General features: G+C 42.1%; 1 protein-coding gene and 1 long non-coding RNA gene across 4 annotated transcripts in view; one reads left to right on the top strand and one right to left on the bottom strand.

Moving 5' to 3' along the window:
- Window positions 1-24,697, bottom strand: part of LOC143989160 (uncharacterized) — a 110,050-nt gene that overhangs the window by 82,211 nt on the left and 3,142 nt on the right. The window contains exon 1 of one of the 3 annotated variants that reach the window (XR_013276999.1): window positions 24,000-24,159. The exons of 1 other annotated variant lie outside the window; for it this stretch is intronic. This is a non-coding gene — a long non-coding RNA (uncharacterized LOC143989160). Of the gene's footprint in view, window positions 1-19,775; window positions 21,325-23,999; window positions 24,160-24,697 lie in introns of those variants that run through there. One more of the 3 variants, XR_013276998.1, reaches the window with a different exon arrangement.
- LOC143989159 (cytochrome P450 2A4-like) overlaps window positions 24,430-24,697 on the top strand; it is a 71,975-nt gene continuing 71,707 nt past the window's right edge. Inside the window, exon 1 of the mRNA XM_077489189.1 lies at window positions 24,430-24,668. Coding sequence (XP_077345315.1) covers window positions 24,501-24,668 — 168 coding nt within the window. The 5' untranslated portion in view covers window positions 24,430-24,500. The remainder of the gene's footprint in view (window positions 24,669-24,697) is intronic.

Here is a 24,697-nt window from a genome sequence, read left to right on the forward strand (position 1 = left end):
AGGATCCTCTCCTATCCAGTGCCTGCTGCTGCACCTGGCTGGACTCTCCTACCCCGCTGTGCTCCGGTCTCCCTGTTCCCATTCCAGTGAGACCAGAACCAGAGCCGTAAGAGCGGTCCCCTTCCACTAAGTCAGACTCACCACCTGAAGACCATAACAGTACGAACAGCCCAAAAATGTCTGAGTCTGCGGAAGGGGCCTCCGCCATGAAGGAGATCTGCTCGTATCTTGCGGCCCTGACTCAAGCAGTGAAGTCCCTTCAGGATGGTTACTCCAGGCTGGAGGAACGTGTGCAACATCTATCTACCTCCGGTCCTCCTATCACCGCTCCTCAGCCTCCTCCTGTTCAGCCTGCCATTCAACCAGCCGTGATGACGCTTCCACCTGAACCTAGGGTTCCCATTCCAGAGAGGTTTTCCGGGGACCGCTCCAAGTTCCGGGCCTTCCGTAACGCCTGCCAACTATACTTTGCTCTACAGCCTAGGACTTTTCCTCTGGAGGCTACTAAAGTGGGATTCGTTATCTCTCTTCTGCAAGGAGAGCCCCAGTCCTGGGCCCATCACCTCCTGGAAAATGACAGTCCTCTCACCCAGACCCTTGCTACCTTTCTCGAGGGAATGGCCCAGCTCTACGAGGATCCCCAGCGGTCCGCTACCGCGGAATCTGCATTAACTGCGCTCCAGCAGGGCCGGAGGTTGGCAGAAGACTATGTATCAGACTTTAGACGCTGGAGCGCAGATACCCAGTGGAACGAGTCGGCCCTAAGACACCAATTCCGCTTGGGCCTGTCCGAGGGCCTTAAAGATGAGTTGGCCCGTGTTGGAACCCCGGATTCCTTGGAGGACTTAATCACTTCGGCCATTCGGATTGATAGGAGGCTCCGTGAGCGTAGGGCGGAACGCTCCACCCAATCCCAAAGACCAGCTTGGATGTCCGCCAGGACCCCTTCTTCAGCACCCTTCTTCATACCATCCTCTCAAGGGAGACCTGCCAGTGCCGCCCAAGCATCTGAAGAGCCCATGCAGCTCGGGTTACTCCGGCCTACCCTGTCACCTGAAGAGCGAGCCCGCCGCCGGTAGATGAACTTGTGCCTATACTGCGGCGGCCCCGGACATTACGTGATCAACTGCCCTGTTAAGACACGTAAGTGCCTTTCTTCTGTATCTCACAACCCTGTAACTCTGCCTTCCAACTCGTTCCATGTCGCTCTTCTGCTCTCATTCCAGCTGCAGGGAAGAATGATTCACGTCAGCGCTATCCTTGACTCAGGGGCCTGCGGCTGTTTCATCGACGCTGCATTCACCAGCCTGCACTCCATCCCCCTTCGGAAGAAACCCCATGAACTTTCCATCTTTCTGGCTGATGGTTCGCAAATTAAGTCTGGCCGAGTTACCCAGGAGACTCTTCCGCTACCCACTACCACTTCCTGCCAACATACCGAACTGCTAACCTTGGACGTTATCTCATCACCACTTTTTCCTGTGATCTTGGGTATTCCGTGGCTTCAGGCACATAACCCCTCCATCGACTGGTCTTCCGGGGAAGTGAGTTTCCTCTCCTCTTACTGCCAGGATCACTGTCTGCCCGGAGCTTCGGTACAGCCCAGAACGCTCCTCTGTCTGGATCCAGACCAGGACTTGTGCCAGTTAGTTCCAGAGTCCTACCAAGAGTTTCTGGATGTTTTCAGTAAACGGGGGGCTGATTCTCTTCCCCCACATCGCCCCTACGATTGTCCCATCGAGCTCCTTCCTGGGGCAGAGATCCCATTCGGGCGTGTCTTCCCCTTGTCCGAGAAAGAGCAGGAAGCCCTAAAAGTCTACATCACCGAAAACCTTAGGAAGGGGTTCATCCGCCATTCCACATCACCTGCCGGTGCCGGAATATTCTTTGTTACCAAGAAGGATCAGACCCTTCGGCCCTGTGTGGACTACCGGGAGTTAAATCGGATCACGATTAAGAACCGTTATCCCTTACCACTGATTCCGGAGCTTTTTCAAAAATTAAGGTCAGCTACTATTTTTACTAAGTTGGACTTGAGGGGAGCTTACAATCTGGTCAGAATACGAGCAGGCGACGAGTGGAAAACTGCGTTTCGGACTCGTTTTGGGCATTACGAGTACTTAGTAATGCCCTTCGGACTTTGCAATGCCCCGGCCACTTTCCAGCACCTGATTAATGATGTTTTCCGAGACTTTCTGGACATCTTCGTCATTGTCTACCTGGACGATATTCTAATCTTTTCCGGGTCCCTTGAACAGCATCGTGGGCATGTCAGCAGAGTGCTGCTCCGGCTCCGGCAACACGGACTTTACGCTAAGGCCGAGAAATGTAAATTTGAGCAGCAGAGTATCCAATTTCTCGGCCTAGAAATCTCTCCAGCAGGCATCAAGATGGACCCGCAAAAGGTTTCTGCTGTTCTCGAATGGCCAGCTCCCACTGATAAGAAGGGAATCCAGCGCTTTGTGGGTTTCGCTAATTTTTATAGGAGATTCATAAAGGGGTTCTCGGCCATTATCGCTCCCATCACTCAGCTCACCAAACAAAATATACGCTTTCATTGGGGACCCGAAGCACAGGCCGCCTTCCAGAGACTCAAGAATCTGTTCACCTCTGCTCCCGTTCTCAGGCACCCGGATCCATCAAGACCCTTTATCCTGGAAGTAGATGCTTCGGAGGTAGCAGTAGGGGCGGTGGTCTCCCAACGTCAAGGTAAAGATGACCTGATGCACCCCGTGGGGTTCTTTTCCCGCAAACTTTCTCCGGCAGAGAGAAATTATGATGTGGGGGACCGAGAGCTACTTGCCATCAAGTCTGCGTTGGAGGAGTGGAGATATCTACTGGAAGGGGCGGTACACCCCGTACTTATCTACACAGACCATAAGAACCTTGAGTACCTCCGTACCGCCAAACGTCTGAAACCTCGGCAGGCCCGTTGGGCCCTCTTCTTCTCCCGGTTCAGCTTTCATATTACCTACCGCCCCGGGTCAAGAAACATAAAGCCAGATGCGCTTTCCCGCATGTTCGATAGCTCCAAGGACATCACACCCCCTGATACCATCCTCCCTGCCAACTCCTTTTTGCTTGTCCAGCCGGACCTCCTGTCCCTGTTAAAGAGAGCTTCCCTCGTGTCCTCCAGTCCTCCAGGAGTTACGCTTATTTCCAGAGAAGGTCTGCTTTGGAAGGACAATCTAATCTTTGTCCCGGAAGACGTCCGAATAAAGGTCTTGGGCCTCCTCCACGATCACCCTCTCGCCGGGCACTTCAGTGTCCGCAAGACTCTGGAGCTGGTACAGCGCTCCTTCTGGTGGCCAGGCATGAGGGAGTACTGCAAGAAATATGTGAATTCCTGCCCTGTGTGTAGCCGGAATAAGGTCCCCAGAAACCGGGCCTGGGGTCTGCTTAAACCACTTCCCGTGCCCGACCGCCCCTGGCGGATGATTACGATGGACTTCATTGTGGAACTTCCCCCTTCTGAGAACTGTACAGCCATCTTTGTGATCTGTGACCGTTTGTCTAAGATGGCCCATTTCCTACCCTTGAAGGGAACACCCACCGCATCGGAAACGGCTCACATCTTTATCAAGGAGATAGTCAGGCTTCACGGGGTACCGTCCAATATTGTTTCTGATAGAGGGGTGCAATTCACCTCTCGTTTCTGGAGAGCCTTATGTGAAGCCCTGAAAATAGAATTGGCCTTGTCCTCCGCCTACCACCCGCAGACCAACGGACAAACGGAACGCACCAATCAAACCCTTGAACAATACATTAGGTGCTTTTCATCCTTTGTCCAGGACGATTGGGTTTCCCTCTTACCTTTGGCGGAGTTCGCCTATAACAATGCCAGCCATGCTACCACCGGCCAATCCCCGTTTTTTGCTAATTTTGGTTTTAACCTGTCCTTTCTTCCTGATATTCTTTCAGAATCCCACGTTCCAGCGGTACAGGACACCGTATCTTTTCTGCAGCGGAACAACCAAATCCTCCAAGAGACCATAACCAAGGCTCAGGCGGATAGCAAGAGAAACTTCGATCGGGGAAGAAGGGGAGAGCTGATTCTTCAAGTCGGGGACCAGGTATGGCTTTCCACTTCTAACTTGAAATTAGCCTGCCCTTCTAAAAAGTTGGCACCCAAATTTCTGGGTCCATTTCCAGTTAAAAGGAGGATCAATGAAGTATCCTATGAACTGTCTTTGCCTGTTTCCATGAAAATTCACCCAGTCTTCCATGTAGCTCTGCTTAAGCCTGCTGTACCTGATCCTTTTCCCGGTAGAGGAACAGGTCCTCCTGATCCTGTGTTGATCGATGGCAATGAGGAATATGAAGTGGAGGCCATTCTGGATTTTAGAAGACGTCATGGACAAGGTCAGTTTTTAATTAAATGGAAGGGTTATGGTCCAGAGAATAATTCCTGGGAACCTGCTGCCAACTTACATGCAGATAGACTAATTCAGGCCTTTTTTACTGCACACCCTGAGAAGAGAGCCGTTAGGGGCACCCGGAGGTTGCCCCTTGTGGGGGGGCAATGTCAGGAATCCGCCCGTTCTGCACGATCGGGTGCCCGTTCGCGCACGCACGTTCGTGCCGCGGGTCGTCGTGGGCACGCGCGTCTCCAAGCACGAGCGGGTGAACGTCGTTCGGATGTGCGCGCGGCATACGCACGCACGAGTGCATGTTAGCGCTATTGGCGCCAGTGGCCCTTTTTAAAGGAGCAGCTGCAGTCATTCTGTGCTGTTCGTCTGCAGCTTGTGCCTGAAGAAACCTGTTGATCTGTCTGCTACCAACCTGATACCTGACCCAGCTCCGTCTGACTCTGTTGACCTCTCCTGCTCCGACCCCGGCTTGTTTGACCTCTCTTGGACTGATTACCTGTTGCTGAACCTCTGCTTGTATCTGACACCTCTGCCAGTTCCTGCTTGCTCCTGCATCTGTACCTTGCATCCTGAAGAGCCCACCATCCTGTCTGCAGCCTTCTCCTAGCTGCCTTCCTGCCACTGCGAGTTCCTGCTCCAGAGGATCCTCTCCTATCCAGTGCCTGCTGCTGCACCTGGCTGGACTCTCCTACCCCGCTGTGCTCCGGTCTCCCTGTTCCCATTCCAGTGAGACCAGAACCAGAGCCGTAAGAGCGGTCCCCTTCCACTAAGTCAGACTCACCACCTGAAGACCATAACACTTATGCCGGAATTATGTCCATATATGGTTAAATTGTTTAATGAAATAGGAGACATATCGACTTTCCACTCAGATACACTTAAAGCTACACTCACAGTGATACAGAAAGAAGGTAAAGACCCGAAACAATGTGGAAGCTATAGGCCAATATCTTTACTGAACGCGGATTTGAAAATATTTAGCAAATTACTAGCCTTGAGGATACAACAGTATTTGCCCTCTTTGATTCATCAAGACCAAGTGGGATTTGTCCCAACAAGAGAATCAAGGGACAATACTATTAAGGCCTTAAACCTAATACATACAGTCAACTCCACCAAGACCCCCTGTATATTTCTGGGAACAGATGCAGAAAAGGCTTTTGATCGGGTGGGGTGGGGGTTCATGTTCTCGGTACTCCGACATACAAAGCTAGGAGGGAAAATGATAGGCTGGATAACAAGCTTGTATGGAAAACCTACAGCTCAAGTAAGAGTAAAGGGAGTGGTATCTACATCTTTCCCAATAACAAATGGGACCAGACAGGGATGTCCATTGTCCCCTTTGTTATTTGCGTTGACCCTTGAACCACTGCTATGCAGAGTAAGGCTCAACAGGGATATCCAAGGAATAACTATAGGAGAAACTCATAATAAAGTTGCAGCATATGCAGATGATATGCTTTTCACAGTGACGAATCCGATAATTTCGCTCCCAAATCTATGTAAGGAAATTGAGACATACAGTACACTATCCCACTTTAAAATAAACTGCTCCAAGTCAGAAGCCTTAATGACAGCAGTCCCAGAGAAAATGACGAGACTAATAAAATTAAATTACAAATTTAATTGGACGGACTATGGCCTGAAATACTTGGGAATAACGATCGCAACAGACTTCAATAAGATATATGAATTAAGTTTCGCACCAGTATTGAAGATGGTACGAGGATGCCTGGAGAGATGGCACAGGGGAATACATTCCTGGTTTGGAAGAAATAATATAATCAAGATGAATATTTTGCCAAAACTCCTGTACCTCCTCCAGGCAATCCCAATGTTAATACCAAGAATTTTTTTTAGAACTATACAAACATTATTTATGAAATTTATTTGGGCAGATAAACAACCAAGGATACGGAGGACATTATTAACATTACCAAAGCAATACGGGGGATTAGCAACACCAGACATATATAAATATTACCAGGCAATACATCTAGGTAGATTACTAGACTGGTGTCGACATGGAGATCAGAAAATATGGGTAAAATTAGAGCAAGCACAATGTAGGGAGCTACTACATAGAGCACCTTGGTGCTACAGAAATCTGACCTTAGACACGAAGCTACACCCTACAATAGGACCCACATTACAGATATGTTACCATCTCTTAGCTAAGAATAAGATATCGACACTGAACTCCCCTCTAGTCCCTATATTGGGTAACCCCCGATTTATACCAGGCATACAGAAAGGACCTTTTGACAAGTTGATTAAAAAAGGAATATATCAAGCCTCGCATTTCGTGAAAAAAGGTAAATGGCCAACAATGCAGGAGATGATAGATAGAAAAGACCCCTTTCAATTAGATTTCTGGCAGGCAACACAATTAGGACACTTTCTAAGAACAGAGATAGTGCCAGAGTTATTAGACTGAGGCTATATGCCATTTGAGAAACTCTGTACGGAAAAGGAACCAATTACGCATGTAATTTCGAAAATGTATGCGTTATTGATTAAACCCGTAGAAAATTTTCAGTTACCCTTCTTTCGGAAGTGGGAAATAGACCTAGGAAGGACTTTCTCTGAGGAGCAGAAGAAAAATATGATACAATCAATTTTTAAAACAGCAACATGCACAAAATTACAGGAAACTAATTATAAAATTATCGCACAGTGGTACAGAACACCAGAAAAACTTCAAAAATATTTCCCTCACATATCAAATAAGTGTTGGAGGTGCCAGAAAGAAGTGGGAAATTTTTTACATATATTTTGGTCATGTCCAAAAATTAAGAAATACTGGAAGGATGTACGAGAGATTACTCAAAAATTCAGTGAAGTAGAAATACGGGAGGACCCAGCAGTATTCCTCCTGAATTTGTCAGAGACCTCAGGAAATATAGGTGGGAATTCCATCCTGTGTCACTTGGTAAATACAGCCAAGTCATGTATAACACTTAGGTGGAAACAAACACAACCCCCCAGTGTGAGCATGTGGTTAAAGAAAGTTGAGGAGGTGAACAGGATGGAAGACCTAATATGGACAGCCAGGAAAAGAAGGAAAACTTACTTGGAAATATGGACACCATGGAACCTCTATATCTCCTCGGGGGAGGGAAGGAGACAGATTGATGCGATTTGAGGGGGAGGAGGGGGAGATATGGGGGAAGGAGATGAGAACTCCCCCTCTCTCCCCCCTTCCCCTCTCTTTGGTCTGGTCCTTTTTTCTTCTTTTTTTCTCGGGGGGGGGGGGGGAGAAGAATAGGGGGGAAAATATTAGGGGGGGAAGATGAGAAATAAGAGGATAACAATACAACTCTGGCCTGATTGGGAACAGTACCAACCCAGGACCAGATATGGGGTATGTGGGACCGAGAGAGAAGTTTCTATGATGCTGTCCCTATATATTACCATTAACCTAGCCTGCTCTCTCTTTGGATTTATATATTACATTATAAAGGGAGTAAGAGGCTAAGGGAATAGAATGAATTGTTATGCTCTTTTTGTTTATTATGTATGAATATGGAAATTCGATGTATGACTCTTAGATTGTTTATGTAAAATTCTATTTTTGTTTACATGAGGAAAAAAAAAAAGGATAAATAAATAAAGAAATTGGAAAAAAAAAACTTCAATGTGCTGATTATTGGCCAACTGTGGATTATATACCGAATTGTTGCATAATGTACTATGTTGTATTAGATTTTGTTTGCTGGATGTCTCGTAGGTAGACTTAATAGGGTTATTCATTATATATTTTTTGATGTTGATTTTCCTAATATATTTTTGAATCCCTATATACGTTTCAAACTTGTTCAGATTTTTAATAGGGGCATGTTTAAGGCCTTTGTCAAGAACAGCAAGTTCCTAGAGGTACCACTCAAATTGATAACTCCTTCGCCAATCACTCTTTTTGCGCTTGGATCCTCTTTCCCGCTCTGCAGCCTCTCTTCTTTCTGGGCTGTCCCGCACTCTGTCGTTTTCCATTCTTCTTATAGGGGAGTGATATGGCTCTTGTGGGGGTCTCCTTGGGGGGGATTCTCTTCTTCGGTATGTCTCCTAATAATATATTTAATAATATATATTGTAATTTTAATAATATATTACTCTACAGTCTTGTGATGCTTGTTTTACATTTATTTTTTTATATATGTAAAGTCCTACTTCATTTTCGGTATGCGATTTTACATTTAGTGATATACTAGTTTATACTAGACATGTGCATTCGTTTTCGTCCGAATGCATTTTCGTCCGAATTTCAGCTATTTTCGTTTTCGTTTTGACAAACGATAACGAAAGCACAAAATCCGAAAAACGAAAGATCCGACATAAATAAATGCTTTATTTTCGTTTTCATTGTTACAACAGTTCGATATAGAATAGGAGATTCGACATGACTCTGACAACAATCTGTGTCTATAGAACCTGTGTTCGAATGTGCCTAACCTTACCTCTATTAGTCCAAGATTATATAGAGAAAAAATTCGACAGAGAAAAAAGATTTGACAGAGAGAAAAGATTCTGCAAGATACTGTCCTAAAAAGTGTTTGGGGACCCGGGTCCTGCCCCAGGGGACATGGATCAATGCAAAAAAAAGTTTTAAAAACGGCCGTTTTTTCGGGAGCAGTGATTTTAATAATGATTAAAGTGAAACAATAAAAGTGTAATATTCCTTTAAATTTCGTAGGGGGGGGTTGTCTATAGTATGCCTGTGAAGGGGCGCATGTTTCCCGTGCTTAGAATTGTCCCTGCACAAAGTGTCATTTATGCAGGAAAAAAAGTCCTTTAAAATCACTCGCAGCTATTATGAATTGTCGGCTCCCGTAATACAGAGAACACTCATTGAAAGTCATTGATAAAAAAATAAATAAATAAATAAATAAAAAAAGCGTGGGGGTCCCCCAAATTCAATTACCAGGCCCTTCAGGTCTGGTATGGATATTAAGGGGAACCCTGCCTCAAATTTAAGAAACAATTTGACGTGGGGTTTCCCCTAAATATCCATAACCAGACCCTTCAGGTCTGGTATGGATATTAAGGGGAACCCCGCGTCAAATGTAAAAAAAAATTGACGTGGGGTTCCCCCTAAAAATCCATACCAGACCCTTTATCCGAGCACGCAACCTGGCAGGCCGCAGGAAAAGAGGGGGGGACGAGAGAGCGGCCCCCCTCCCTTCTGAACCGTACCAGGCCACATGCCCTCAACATTGGGAGGATGCTTTGGGGGTCTGTGACCCCTCAAAGCACCTTGTCCCCATGTTGATGAGGACAAGGGCCTCATCCCCACAACCCTGGCCGGTGGTTGTGGAGGTCTGCGGGCGGGGGGCTTATCAGAATCTGGAAGCCCCCTTTAAGAAGGGGACCCCCAGATCCCGGCCCCCCCCCCTGTTTGAAATGGTAAGGGGGTACAAAAGTACCCCTACCATTTCACAAAGAAAGTGTAAAAAATGGTTAAATAAAACAAACACACTTTTGAAAAATTCCTTTATTAAAAATAAAAAAATAAAAAAAAGATTCCAGCGGCGGTAATCCACTCTTGCTATCCAGCGACGGACGGTCATCTCTCCAGCGATGTCTCATCTCATCCAGCGCAGCGAATCCATCCTTCTTCTGTCTCCGTGTAGGAGACACTGCAGGCATTCCAGCGGCTGACGTTTCTTATATACGGAGGGCGGGGCCACCCCGCGGGGCCACCCGTAAAATCCTATGTCCCCCTTTAAGGACATTTATCTGTGCATATATATTAGCGTGCGATATTGAAATTATCATATGAGTATTCATTTCTAATATGAGTTTAACAATTTTATTAATAAATATAGATATATTGAAACTGGTTTAGACAACCTTTGGTTGGAAATGAAATCAAGGTTAATGGGGAAATTGGTAAAAATGGAATTATCTAAGATTAAGATAACAATTTTGTAATTTTACATTTATTGAGTGGAAAGAAAAAAAAAATTAAGATGAGGTTGTTAATTTGAATACAGCTGCAATAATGTTTAACAAAGCCAAGATGGATGGGATACATAAGGAAGTTTTTCTACAGAAATTAAATCTTAAAGTCTGATAATAACTTAATGTGCGGTCCATGATGTGAGAGTAATAATAACATGTAAATATAACAGACCCATCACATCACGTCCACACATCCTGTTAGGATAGCTGCTGCCTGCAGCCAGTTGGTTTATAGTTTTTGATGGCCGAGTGCTTTCTGGTCCATCATATATATTGTTGGTCCTTTTGTTTTTATGTATTTTTATTTTTGAAATCCAAAGCAGAATGTGTGGATTGTGAAATGATGTGCCCCTTTTTCCTTGTAAGTGCAGTGGGTATAAGTAGAAGAATATTTTGGATTTATGGACATCTCTGCATGACTGCAGGGTATTCTTATAATTTATTATAATATTGCCAGGAAAAAGTTGTCTTTTTGAAACATGAAGCTGGAGTTCTTACACAAACAGCATGATAGGAAAAAGCCATTGTTATATTTATGCAAGTTGGACCCAGTAATGAAGGGTTCACTCCGATGTGTCAGAGCTGTAACTTTATAGAAAGTTGCTATTAGACAAAGTTACAGATATTATTTTGGTTGAATATTTAATTTTTAATGGTCCAATATTCTGTACAGCAAATATATAGCTAACTAAGTGTTTGTCTAATGAAAGGTTCAAAATATGAATTTGTTTTGTGTGTTTGTGTACAAATCTAACAATGAAAAATGTGTACATTTGAATCCAGCCACCTTATTGACTCTATTGGAGGAGGCTGGAGACAAAGAAAAACACATATGTTAAATTGATGATGTAGGAATCAGCTGCTGTGAGCCCAGTGCAGGACACACTCCCTGAAGACCAGAGTATTTACTTTTTTGTAGTGTTATTCCTGGTTTTATACCGAGGATGAGGTTTATCACCCAGAAGGATTCCCTGTATTCAGAGTCATTGGATCCTTTTCACCCCGCTCAAGAAGCAGAGCTCCATGTTTTAGAAACGCATGTGAGCTATAAAAAGAGTATATATTTATATAGATAGTCAAGATAAAGAGAGCTTTTGGTTCCATTTGAAGGGCCAGAAGTTTGTTTTTACTTCGGCGGGTAAACCAATCAAGCATGCCAAGTTAATTTGATCAGCTGTTTTCAGCCTTCCAGGTTATTGCTGAGGTAGCCATACTAACAGTAAAACTCACATATGGAAGCAGACCAGGCAACTCTAAGGATGCTGTATTTACAGCCCCGGACACTTGCTGGGTCTGTGCAACTCACAGATTCCACCCTAGTTCTGGCCCAGTATAGCTGGGATTAATAATTCAACTTTAAGGACCCCAGAACGAGAAGCACAAGTGGTCCACAGAGGGCAACTTCTTATGAAACAAGACTTTGGAAAAGGTGATCATTTATGTCTGCCAGACACTCTTTTCCCTTCAGCTTGACACATGGACCGTGTCATCAGTCACAAGTAGTTATGGCTGCCTTAGTAAATGAGCGTGGGATAGAGCCAGGGTTCACCAGAGTTGTTTTTATAACATACCACTTCTTGTTTTACCTGTTACCAAAGGTGTTACCAAAAGCTGAACATCCCTTCCAGAGATAACAAAAAGATATATCCAGATGCCCAAGTCAGGATCTTACGAGTATGTATTTTGTTTGTATGGATATGTTTTCTGGATGTCCAGTGGCAAATGCTACTGCAAAGGCCACAGTAAAAAAGTGTTATCAGAAGTAGTTTTTAAATACAGAGTGCAGAATCTACAGAGAGTAACAGAGGAAATCATTTTTATAGGAGAGTCCTTACTAGAAGTTTTGAGGTTTTATTTTTACACCCCCTACTGTCTACAATGTAGCGGACAAAGTAGTAGAGTAAGAAACTAGAAAACTTTTGCCTGAATGTTTTATTATATTTTATCAAGCCCGTAAGTGGATGTGGGACTCTCTCTCTATGGGATTTGGTTTGGGAGTGTGTTACTCACTTGCTTATATTTTGTCTCAGCAGCTGAAGTCCTCCATTCGGATCTCACAGAGAATGTTGCTGATTTTTTAAGGTTTTTGACAAACTCATTTATGTGTTTTCTCCCCAATTCCAGATCCTAAAAGTTTGGAAGGATCTAAAACTAAAGCCAGGTGACTTGTGGATTGTTAAGAGCCATTTATTTATAAGGAAATGTTTGGAGACTCAATACAGCATCTATTTCATGTACAGTTTTGCAAAACTTAAAAGAAAAGTCACCTGGATCCACACCAGACACTGGAAAAATGACTAAATGAAAGAAATCTCTGTGTTTAATTTGTTTCCCTCTTGCGATCACAGTCTAGGGCAATTTTTGATTCAATTACTTTAATTGTAAGGGATATATATATTTGAAAAGTAGTTTATCCATGTTGAAGTCATATTTGTCTTTTGTACCTCTTCCATTTTATGTAGAATTGTCTGTGTTTACATATGCTGATAAGTCAGCATACCTGCAATTAAGCTAGAAGGTCATTCTGGCCACAGGAGTGTACAGCCAGTACTCTGTAAATATGTCTTATCAATCATTTGTTTTTCACAATGAAAAGTCATTTTGTAATGAAAAAAGCTGCTCAGCTATTATTTTCTGCACAATGGAGTTTTTGCCTCTTTGGCCAGGACTACCTCCACCTAAGCGTGTGGAGGTTCCAGGTTAAAGGTGATAGCAGGTATGGTTAGTGATCAAAATATTGATCAAAGGAGACTGTAATGGAAGTTTGTGGGTTCTGTGTATAATTGTGTTCTATTTTATATGTATTGCACGGTGCCCTCACTGTGCACACGGCACTAACAATGTTTTCAGTACATGTTTTGCATTCTTTCAAGTCTTGATTAGAATTAGCCTGCCTATGTAACGCCCCTTGTTACCATAAACGTACAATTGTAATATTAATGTGATACCTACGTAATCATGTGTATAAAAACCTTCACATGCGTCATAATAAAGAAGAACGGGTATTTGGAAAGATGCTGAGCGTATCTTTTGTGTCTGTTCCCTACTGCAGTAGTTATTAATTTGGAACCACTAATCAATATGAGGATAGGAGTTGCCTATCATCAAAATATCCATTTCATCCTCTTCCAGAAGAAACCCTGATTGTCTTGCTTTTGTGTTCTAGACCTACAATGACTCCAAGAAAGATCTGGACTCCAGCAAAGTCTAAATTCAAAAGACCACCCCCAACTCCACAGTGTTCTTCCCCAGATAGACTTCCAACCTGAATCCTATGAGTGAGAAAAATGTAATATATTTGTATACCACAATTTGAGGTTGTTTGGTCAATCACTCCTCAATCCTGCTGTGGATACCTTCACATGCTTATGTGGGTTACAGTGCTATTATATAATTTTGGATTCAAATGTCTTTATGAATGCTGTCATATACTGTAATATGAAAGGCTTGAATTCTGTCAGGAAGAGATGGTTAGCCCTGAAAGATGTTACGTCTTCATACGCTGATGCTATATTTCTACAAGAAACCCATTTTATTAGGGGGGGGGGGGTCAATCAAGTTTTGCATCGAAACAATTCTCAACCACTTATGTGGCCTCTGACCCTTTGGATGACCTTAATTAGAAATACTTGCCCTCTAAAGGTTACTGCATCTAAATTAGACCATCAGGGGAGGTTTATATTCCTTTATTGGAAACTTGCGGGTATGCCCCTCACTTTACTAAATGTCTATGCTCCAAATTCAGGACAAATTTAGTTTCTGAGATCAGCTCCTCTTATCTCTTTACTATTCCCCAATGGAGATTCTGAGGATCATGCCCCTCCCCTTCCGCCTGGTAGATGAATCTTATCAGGGGATCCCCCTCTAAACAACTGAAAAATTCCACATCATTTCATCAGCTTATAGAAAATCAGTTTAAAGAAAACTATTTGAGGAGGGTTACATGGAGGGTTAAATACCTGCAACACAAACAATTAACTTTTTTCTCCTCAACCCGTAAGATGTACTCTAGGCTAGACTACTTTCTAATTTCAGAGCCTTTACTCCTCAGAGACTGACCCCATATCTTGGTCATATCATGCACCAGTTGTACTAAATCTGGTCCTATCTATTGAATATACTAGGCACTTAATTAGGCGCCTAGCCAATGACACATTAAAGCTTCTAATTCACTGCCTGATTATCTTTTACCTTGACTACTGCAACTTCCTCTTCATTGGACTACCTTTACAAAGGCTACCCCCCTTCAGTCTATCATGAATTCAGCTACCGAATTAATTCATCTTACCAAATGTTCAGTGTACCAAATGTACCAAATGTTCCCTCTCTGCCAATCCCTCCACTGGTTTCTGCTCACCCAAAAGATTAAATTTAACTAACAACAACTTACAAAGCCATCCACAACTCCCAGTCACATCACTAACCATGTTTCAAAATATAAACCAAATTGTTCTCTTCTTTCCTCCCTAGACATCCTGCTCTCTAGCTCTCCTGCCTCCTCCCATGCTTGCCTCCAGGTCTTCTCCCGAGCCGCTCTCATCCTCTAGAACTCCCTACACCAATCTATCTCTTACTCTGTTCACTTTTAGGTGATCGCTGGAAACCCTTCTTTTCATAAAATTCTATCCTGCCTCCACTCATCAACTGTACTTTTATCTTCTTCATCAACAAGTATAGGTAGAAATAAAGCAACAAAACAACGGCACACAGAAAAAAAAAATCCACAATCAAACTTTAACTGTATAATTTGGATGTGATAGCCAGATATCAGAGTATTGTACATTTCCAGTAGGCCAAATTGATTGAGGCCAATATTTTTTTCCATTTTGCATTGGTGGTTAAGGTCCCTATCTGTGTCTGGTATGCTGGGTTATGTAAGAGACTTCCACAACCTAGCAATATTACGTTTTGCAATTAAGAGTAGATGGATAACTACAGCGTTGGAGTTGAAGGGTTTTTGGGCGATGTCCAGGTATAAAAGCGCCAAGACAGGGTTAGGGGTTGAATGTACTTGTGTAAGTGAGGAAGTTGCTGTGTTTTTAAATATGTTGTTCCCTCACCCTCTCTTTCTTGAGTGCTTAACAAAATGAAAAAGGTAGAATAAGCCTATCTTTTTCAATTGACTACAAGTATCCAGCCCCAAGAATATAACATGCCCGGGGGGTTATCTCATGCAAGTGGACTGGGGCATTCCAAGTGTTGTCCTACTAGACTCTGCGCAGTCAACTCCAAAGACACGCTGGTAGGTTAATTAGACCCTGTCCAAAAAATTGGCCATAATATGTGTATGTCAATGTTGTAAGTGTGTCGGGACTCTACAGGTTAAAGGACTGCATAAATAGCTGCAGATGGACACCGATGGCAAGAAAAGCGCCCTGAGGCGATTCAGTTCGTATAGGTAGCGCTATACAAGTCATTCATTCATTCATTCAGTCATCTCATATAATACTGTATGTTAATTGGCAATATAGGCCACGGCTATAGTTTTTTCATTTTTAACTACACTTTTCTTCTGAAAAAGATTGAATTCTCCTTCCAATATCCCTTAAAAGGAGAAGCTGAAGAGCTCATAAAAAACAATAAAATTTGGATGGCAATTGGACAACCACCTTAAATTTTTTTTATATTGGCAGTTCTGATACACAAGGTGAAAATGAGAATCTAGCATTAGAATTACCAACCATATTGATCAGTGATCTTATTTTCTGGACAGGGCATGCAGTAGTGTCAGCAGGGTTGTCTTCCTTCCTGTTGATATTTTTGGTAGCTCTCAGAGCACAGAGAACATGGAGTCTAAAGGCAAATTCAACTTTACAAATCAATACATTATTTTGCACTGCTGCTACTGACCCGTTTTTAAAAAATGGTGAATATGCAAGTCTTCCAGTTAATAGTAAATACACACAATTTTTTTTGAAAGGAAAGATAATGATCAAATAATTATAGTAGAGCTATTTCTGTTGGCAACCATTAAACTATGGAGGTGTGGAAGTGTTTGCTAGGACAACAATTTAAAAAAGAAAAATGCTTATATTTTTTCTACCTTTTTTGTAATGGCCATGAAAACATTGCTTTAGAGTCAGCGTGATCAAAATCCTAAAATTCTATACTTTAATTCAATATTATAATGGGCTCTATTAAAGTACTACACTTATGTAACGTTGTGTCCTAATCAGGAAATAATGTAGTATTAAAAGAGCATTTCAATTTATACTCCATATAAAAGCAATGGTATATGACAATCAATGGAGGATACATACAGCATGGATGTACAGATTACATTTTAGCCCTTGTACAAATGATCGGAAATTCAGACGGAAAATGTCAGATCGGACCGTGTTGTCGGATAATCCGACTGTGTGTGGGCTCCATCAGACTTTTTCCGTCAGAATGTCTGACCAACAAAGTTTGAGAGCTGGATATAACATTTTCCAACTTTGTCCGATTGTTTGTAGAGAATTCCGATCTGACAAAGTGCCACGCATGCTCAGATCAAATTACAAGACCAAAGCTATTGGCTACTAGACTGACCGTAGTCCCATCATAATGAACAAACGTTATCACGTTCCGAGCAATTGGATTTTCTGAGCAACTTTGTCCGACCGTGTGTATGCAACACCAGTTTCGGACAAAATCCGTCGCAAAAAATCTGACGGATTTTGTGGTCGGAATGTCCGACCGTGTGTACAAGGGCTAATACTTACCTTATACTTACCTGCTCTGTGCAAGACTTTTGCACAGAGCAGCCCCAATCCTCCTCTTTTCGGGTCCACCACTGGTGCTTCTATCTTCTCCTCTTTTCCAAGTGCCCCAATAGCAAAACTCTTGCTGTGGGGGCACTGGTGCATGCTCACTACCAAGCCCCACTCTGTGTGTCCATAAGGCACACGGACGGTGCCCTGCCCCACCCTCGCTTCATCCTCAGTGGATGTGATTGACAGCAGCAGGAGCCAATGAGGAGGCAGAAACCCAGGAGAGCAGCCACTCTGGTGGACACATCACTGGAAAGCGATCAGGGTCAGGTAAGTACGCGGGGGGGGGGGGGCTATGGGGGAAACTGCATCCATCCTGAAGGTTTTTTATTTTCATGCATGGAATGCCTGAAGTTAAAAAAAACATTCAACCTTTAGAACCATTATAAACTTGAACTTATTGATAACAAGTTGATAAAAATAATTTAATCGTTATGTAACCAAAATTAGTGTGTACTGTAAAATGTCTCTAGCATTGCTCCTTCGACTTGTTGAAGGCTGCTATTTGCTGAAGCCCAAAGCCCCTGATCAGCAGTAAATCTTTAGGTTTTAAACAGATCAGTCTCTAGTGGCTCTGATTTTTAGCACAATGCCAAAAAATTAAAAAAATGGAGAGCAACTGAACATGTAGACACAGAGAGATACAGTGTATTACTGGATTTTAAACAGTATAGGCACTTATTTTTCATGTTTTACACAGCCTGGCGGGGGGAGGGGCAGCCTGAAGTGATCTAGCAGGACTTACTTTTTCTGACTAAAGTTCCACTTTGGATGCTTGTCTATGGAGTATCTCTAGTGCAGGGGGCAGCCATCTTGGCTGGTCTGGATTGATCCTTGAGGGCTGTTACTGGCTTATGCAAGGGAGGAAAGGGAGGAGTCTGAAGAACATAGAGAAGCAAGCTGATGTGTGGTGGGAGTTTATGAGGAAAAGAGGGGAGAGAAGCAAGGAAAGTTGTGGGAAAAAGACTGGGCTGATCACTGAACAGAGCCCTGCCGTTGCTGACCACAATCGGGTGAGACCTGAGAGAAGCAAAGACACTGTTCATCACACTATATTAGAGAATGCTCCCACCACTTGTAAGGAAGGAAAAGAGGGACTATCTCAGCAGGATTGAAAGAGAGATATCACAGGAACTATTTTCTTGTCTGAGGTCTTGAACTGAATCAGAGCACTTGTGCAGATGTTTGCCCAGAACAATGCTGCAGATGTTTACCCATTTACATTAGATGGAAACAATAAATAAAGAGAGAGAGACGGCGCCCTCTAAGTGCAGCAATAAACTGGCTTTTTTTTTTTCTTTTTCAAAATCCCAGAGAGCGCCATATTACCCTACTCTTTCCTTCGGTGTGTTATTACTACATTAGATGGAAATACAATATTTTATAGATCAAACATGGGTGAAACTTTACCTTCATTGAACTGTATCTCTTCCCCTCCTTAGGTTATAATATGTGCTCTCCTTAGATATCTGTTCATCTAAAGTAGGGATATGCAATTAGCGAACCTCCAGCTGTGGCAGAACTACAAGTCCCATAAGGCATAGCAAGACTCTGACAGCCACAAGCATGACACCCAGAGGCAGAGACATGATGGGACTTGTAGTTTGGCAACAGCTGGAGGTCCGCTAATTGCATATCCCTGATCTAAAGGGATAAAACCATTCCAGAAGTCTCTAATCACATGTTGAGACTTAAACACATTATCTGTGTAGCCATGCAATGGGCAATAGTCCTGAACTGGAAATCTAACGTGGTGCCATTTCCTCATGAAATCTCTCGTATAAACCAAATTATGTTGATGGAGATCATTTTTTACACACTACATGACTCTAAATCTTCCTTTTGATGTAAGAAAGGACACATGGTTTATTTACCGCCATCCAAATTAAAGTGGCCTCAATTGTTGATGTTTCTATATCTTTTTAGGCTCAATGTTTACATGACCTTATCCAACTGATATTATATGGAATCATACAGCATCATAGAGACATTTTTGTTTTGCTTTTTTAACTCTTTTCATTTATTTGATGGTACATATCTAAGCAATTTTTTGTTCTTATATGGTGATTATGGATCAATCATCCTTTTATTACAGTGTATTTTTATATGAATACTTTTTCTGAATATTCTTTTTGTAATTTTTCTATGGAATATATTTTGGATAACTATTGTACATTTGTATCCTTTTTCTTAAAAAAATAAAAATTACTGTAAAAAAATAAAATAAAATTACTGTACTACTTGTACTTATGTTTAAATATGACGAAGTAGTGATAATTAGTAAAACACATCACTATAGTGCTAAAAAGCAAAAATTATATATCAGGGAATCTCTCAAGAACTCCTCGTAAAGAGAGACTCATAAATATGTGTTCGATATCATATAAAGTGCATTACATGCAAGTATAAAAAAACTAAACATATGTGCAATAAAGTCCAATAAAGTGCATCACATCAAAAATAAACTTCAAATAAATAATTTGTGGGAATAATCAAATAATAATCAGAAAGCAGCCAAAGGAATCTGGTGATTCAGAGAGATGATCAGTTTCAAATTCAGAGTGTAGACATAGGTAATCCTATGTAGACAAATACAGATGAGGGGGAAAGGGACAGATGTAGGAGTCCAAATTAAAGATGTAAGATGATATTGATAACTTTCTGCAATCCTCCCTCAATAGTGCTAGCCTCTCACCTTATGACTAGACCCCCAACGGGTCTAGTGAAGCATCGATAAATGACCAGACCGTTGCTGAATCTTCCTCACTGGATCCAAGCGATCACTGAAGTTTTTTTTTTCCGGTCTCCACAGTCTTTTCCTAAAGAAGAGTATCTCCCAATCCACAAAATTAGAGACAAAAAAGAAGGCTCTCCATAGTGTAGTAAGTTTTAAAAAATTCATTCTTTATATTTATTAAAAAGATCTTTAACAATAAAAGTGCTCCTTCACAATAAAAATGGCATATAAAAGCCAGGCAGAAAAAAAACATGTCAAACAATGTAAAAACTTTACGGCTGTAACCGGAAGTGACGTCACCAAGCTTCCCCTGACGTGTTACGTCACAACACACATGACTTCATCAAGGGTACTTATCAATGTCATCTTAACAGCAAATGATTGTTCCTTTGTATTGTTATGCCTATTTTTTCAATAAAAGTTTGTAAACAAAAAAATGGATAAAACCATTAAAAATACATTTCAAAATCAACTATGATAAGTCAGAGATGTTAAATATACCATTACCAAAGGAAGTTCAGGAACTCCTTCAAAAAAGCTTTTCCTTTAAATGGCAAGAAATAGCAATCAAATATTTAGGGATATATATCCCAAGAGATATGGCTAAACTACAGGAGATAAACTATTTGCCAATAATATGAAAAGTTATAAAATCACTTGAAAGATATGGATAAAGTGGTTTATTCATGGATGGGGAGAATTAATGTAGTGAAAATGGATATACTACCAAAATTACTATATGTATTTCAGGCAATACCTATGGTTCCTCCAATTACACAAAGCCATACGAAGCTTCATTTAGGCTCAGAAACCATCATGAATAAAAAGAGAAATTCTTATTAGAACAAAAAAGAATGGAGGTCTGGCCCTTCCGAACTTTATAATATATTTGCGTGCAGCCTCTATAATTAGGATCATAAACTGGTTTCACAATGCGAAATATAGACAATGGGTAACCCTAGAAGAAGATATTATTCCTCTGCAACTTAAGTCACTCCCATGGATCAAACCTCAGTTTCGACCCGGGAAAAAAGAACTAACACTTTTTGTGACATCAACATTAACTACTTCAGCCCGGGAAGATTTTGGCTGCCAAATGACCGGACCATTTTTTCTGATAATGGGGTACTTTGACGCAGTAGTGGGCTTATGCACTATATGGCCATATGGTGTGACCAAATCCCCAGTATTTTTGCTTAATATGTTCAGGTGCTTTAACTACTTCAGCCACAGAAGATTTAGCTGCTGAATGACCGGGCCATTTTTTGCGATTCAGCACTGCGTCATTTTAACTGACAATTGCGCGGTCGTGCGACGCTGCACCCACACAAAATTTATGTCCTTTTTTTCCCACAAATAGAGCTTTCTTTTGGTGGTATTTGATCGCCTCTGTGGTTTTTATTTTTTGCGCTATAAACAAAAAAAGAGCGATAATTTTGAAAAAAACACAATATTTTGTACTTTTTGCTATAATAAATATCCCCATTTTATTTTAATTTTTTTTAAAAAGCTAATTTTTTTCTCAGTTTAAACCAATGTGTATTCTACATATTTTTGGTAAAATATGGAAATAAGCATATATTGATTGCAAATATTGAAGCAAATTTTTTTTCTCAATTTAGACCAATATGTATTCTTCTACATATTTTTGGTAAAATATGGCAATAAGCGTATATTTATTGGTTTGCACAAAAGTTATAACAGCTAGAAAATAGGGGATAGTTTTATGGCATTTTTATTAAAAAAAATATTTTTTACTAGTAATGGCGGCGATCTGCAATTTTTATCGTGACTGCGACATAATGGTGGACACGTCAGACAATTTTGACACATTTTTGGGACCATTGGCATTAATACAGCAATCAGTGTGATTAAAATGCATTGATTACTGGAATAATTTCACTGGCAGTGAGGGGGTTAACACTAGGGGCAGTGAAGGGGTTAATGTGTGCAATGTGTGTCCTGGTGTGTGTTCTAACTGAAGGGGGGTGGCGACTGTGCAGGGAAACTAACAGATCGCTGTTCATACTCTGTATGAACAGACGATCTGTCAGTTCTCCCCTCAGAGAACCGGATACTGTGTGTTTACTCACACTGTTGTGGGTTTTCCGTGGGCCCCAAGCGATCGCTGGAGCCCAGCGGTGATCGAGACCACCGGGCACTCGTATCAGCACGGGGAGCAAGTGGAGGGCGAAGCGCTCGGCTCTGGTGCGGCGCACGTGCCCCCTAGTGGCCACGGGGTGAAGCGGAGTTGCATGACGTTAGTTTACCCAGCCGTGCCATTCTGCCACAGTACAGCTGCGGCGGCTGGTCGGCATGTGGTTAAGAGAGAGAATAAGAATCTGCTTCTTTTGAAAAGGTACTGTTATATTCAAGCTAAATCATATATTATTATGCTATATGTTATAACATAATAATTTATAATGTATCTATTTACTGTGAAATTACTGGTTGGAAGTTATAAATTCAAACTTCAGTAATTTGTCCGTTTAGCCACCTGCTTGAGTATAATTTTTGAAAATATAGTAAATTACCTTACAAACAATATATAATAATTATTTGTATATTACTTATGGTAATTAACTCCTTGCCACCCAGGCCAATTCTGATACTTCTCTCTTACATTTGATAATCATTATTTTTTCGAGAAAATTACTGAGCACCCCCAAACATTATATACATTGTTTTAGCAGAAACCCTAGGGAATAAAATGGTGGTTTTTGCAACTTTTTATGTTACATTGTACTTACGCAGCAATTTTTCAGACTCGTCTTTTTGAGATAAAAACAGTTTCATATATATTTTTAAAAAATGTGAAAGATGATGTTACGCCAAATAAATACCTAACATGTCACGCTTTAAAATTGAGAGCACTCATGGAATGGCGCCAAACTTCAGTACTTAAAAATCTCCATAGGCGACGCTTTACATTTTTTTACAGATTACATGTTTAGAGTGTAGGGGCCATAACTCTTGCAGGGCAGCCTTGACTTATTGGGCTTACCAGTTACCTCCTCTTGGCCTGCTCTTCCACGTCTAGGGGTTCCCAGGGTTGATACCCAAAACTTGAACGCTGACACAAATAAAGTCCTTTTGAAAGGTTTTATATTGCAGTAATAACATCCAATAACACAGTCTCTCATGGGAACAGAGGGCACGGGTGAAGAACTCAGGCACCTTGAACTGCAGGTCTAGCAAAGTCTTTAATTCCACCCAGAGAGTAGCCACTCGCAGCTGGGTACTTCAAGGCTGAACCAATCTCTAGCCAGAGATCATGGGAGTCAGCACGTCGACTCAAATACTTGAAACAATCCTATGAACATGGACAAGTTGTAACTAAGGGGGAACAGGAACCTTTTTCCTCAGTACCTGGGACATTCTCTGTCTCCTCAATGGTACTGGAAAAACGTGAATTCATCAATGACCTTCCCAACTCAGTAACCAGGCACTTCCCAGGATGCCACTTGTCGGCCCTCCTCTGAAGACTCCTCCTCCGGTTACTTCCATGAGCTGTGGTGCCTATCCAAGCCGAGAGCACACCCGGACACCTTGAATCCTCCCTCAGTTACTGCGCCTTGGACCAGCAGGTTCCGAGGCTCGGGAACAGACGGATCCCTAACCCAGGCCAGACGGGTCTATTAGGGGCCTCTAACAGGAACACATTGTGGGATGTCGAACACCCCATGACCTGGACCCCTCACGGGGCTACCCCAGTACTGGAACCAGAACAGACCACACAGGCCTCACAAACTCCTCTTCTTTAAACACGTGACCCACACATCTTAAGTACCCCTTCCCAGACTCCCCAGTAGGGCCCGGCACTCCCACTGATTGGTTCCGAGAAGGTTGATACTCAAAACATCCAACCAGGCCTGGTTCTGGCCTGTCATGTGCACCTCACTGCTCACATGACCAGGCAGAACTTCCAACACAGCCCGGCCAGACTGATGTCAAGGCCAACCTACGTAATTAACCCTCAGAACCCCTACTGTTCTGAAGCAAAAACTAAATTTACATGTGCATGACATTTTGTACAAAATGTCATCCGCTACAAGAGTTATAGAGGAGGTCTAGTGCTAGAATAATTGCTCTCGCTCTAATAATAGTGGTGTATGTAACTTGTGTGTATCTGGCTCTGATACTAGCCAGTACCTCACCAGCCACTGACCTCACCGCACATACCTGATTTGCAGTCAGGGATTCTTATTGACTTGTGGGGCGATAGTTGATTATTCTTGTCTATAGCCACAAGCCCACAGGATCCTAATTCAAGAGACTCATTAGCAGCAAGGTTTTAAATGAGGTCTACAGGCCTATTAAGATTCTCAATTATGAACAAACACTACCACTCCTTGATTGACTTAGGAAAATATTTGTAATATTATTTTGATCCTTCCTTCTATATCTAATGTTACAGGGAGGTTGGTGCAATACTTGAAAAACTGGAAAATCAGATGCCAGATAATCTTCTACATTTGCCAGGAATTGTTCCTCCTGTTGATCTCCTGGCCTCTTTTTCACAAAAGAGAGAGTTGGAACTTGATCTGTTGGGGAGTGCTAAGCTTTGAAAAACATCAGGTTATATAACAGCATAATCCATATCATCATCAACATGTTAATTATTGGCCAAAAGAAAAAAAAGAAAACACGCATAGACTATTTCTGCGATTCTGTTTGTCAGAAATGGATGTCCTCACGCTGTCTCTCTGCTCGTTTTTGCTCTTCTACTTCATTATCTCAGTATGGAGACAACAGAAAATGCGGCTCCGACTTCCTCCAGGACCAACCCCGCTGCCATTTATCGGTAATCTGCTTCAAGTGAGCTTCGCATTGTATCAGTTTTATCCCAAGGTGAGTCAAATACCCAGGTGTAGAAGAGA

This window comes from Lithobates pipiens, unplaced genomic scaffold (assembly GCF_037356315.1).
Source record: "Lithobates pipiens isolate NorthernLeopardFrog02 unplaced genomic scaffold, aLitPip1_a1.2 Scaffold_18, whole genome shotgun sequence".
Classification (NCBI taxonomy): Eukaryota; Metazoa; Chordata; class Amphibia; order Anura; family Ranidae; genus Lithobates; species Lithobates pipiens.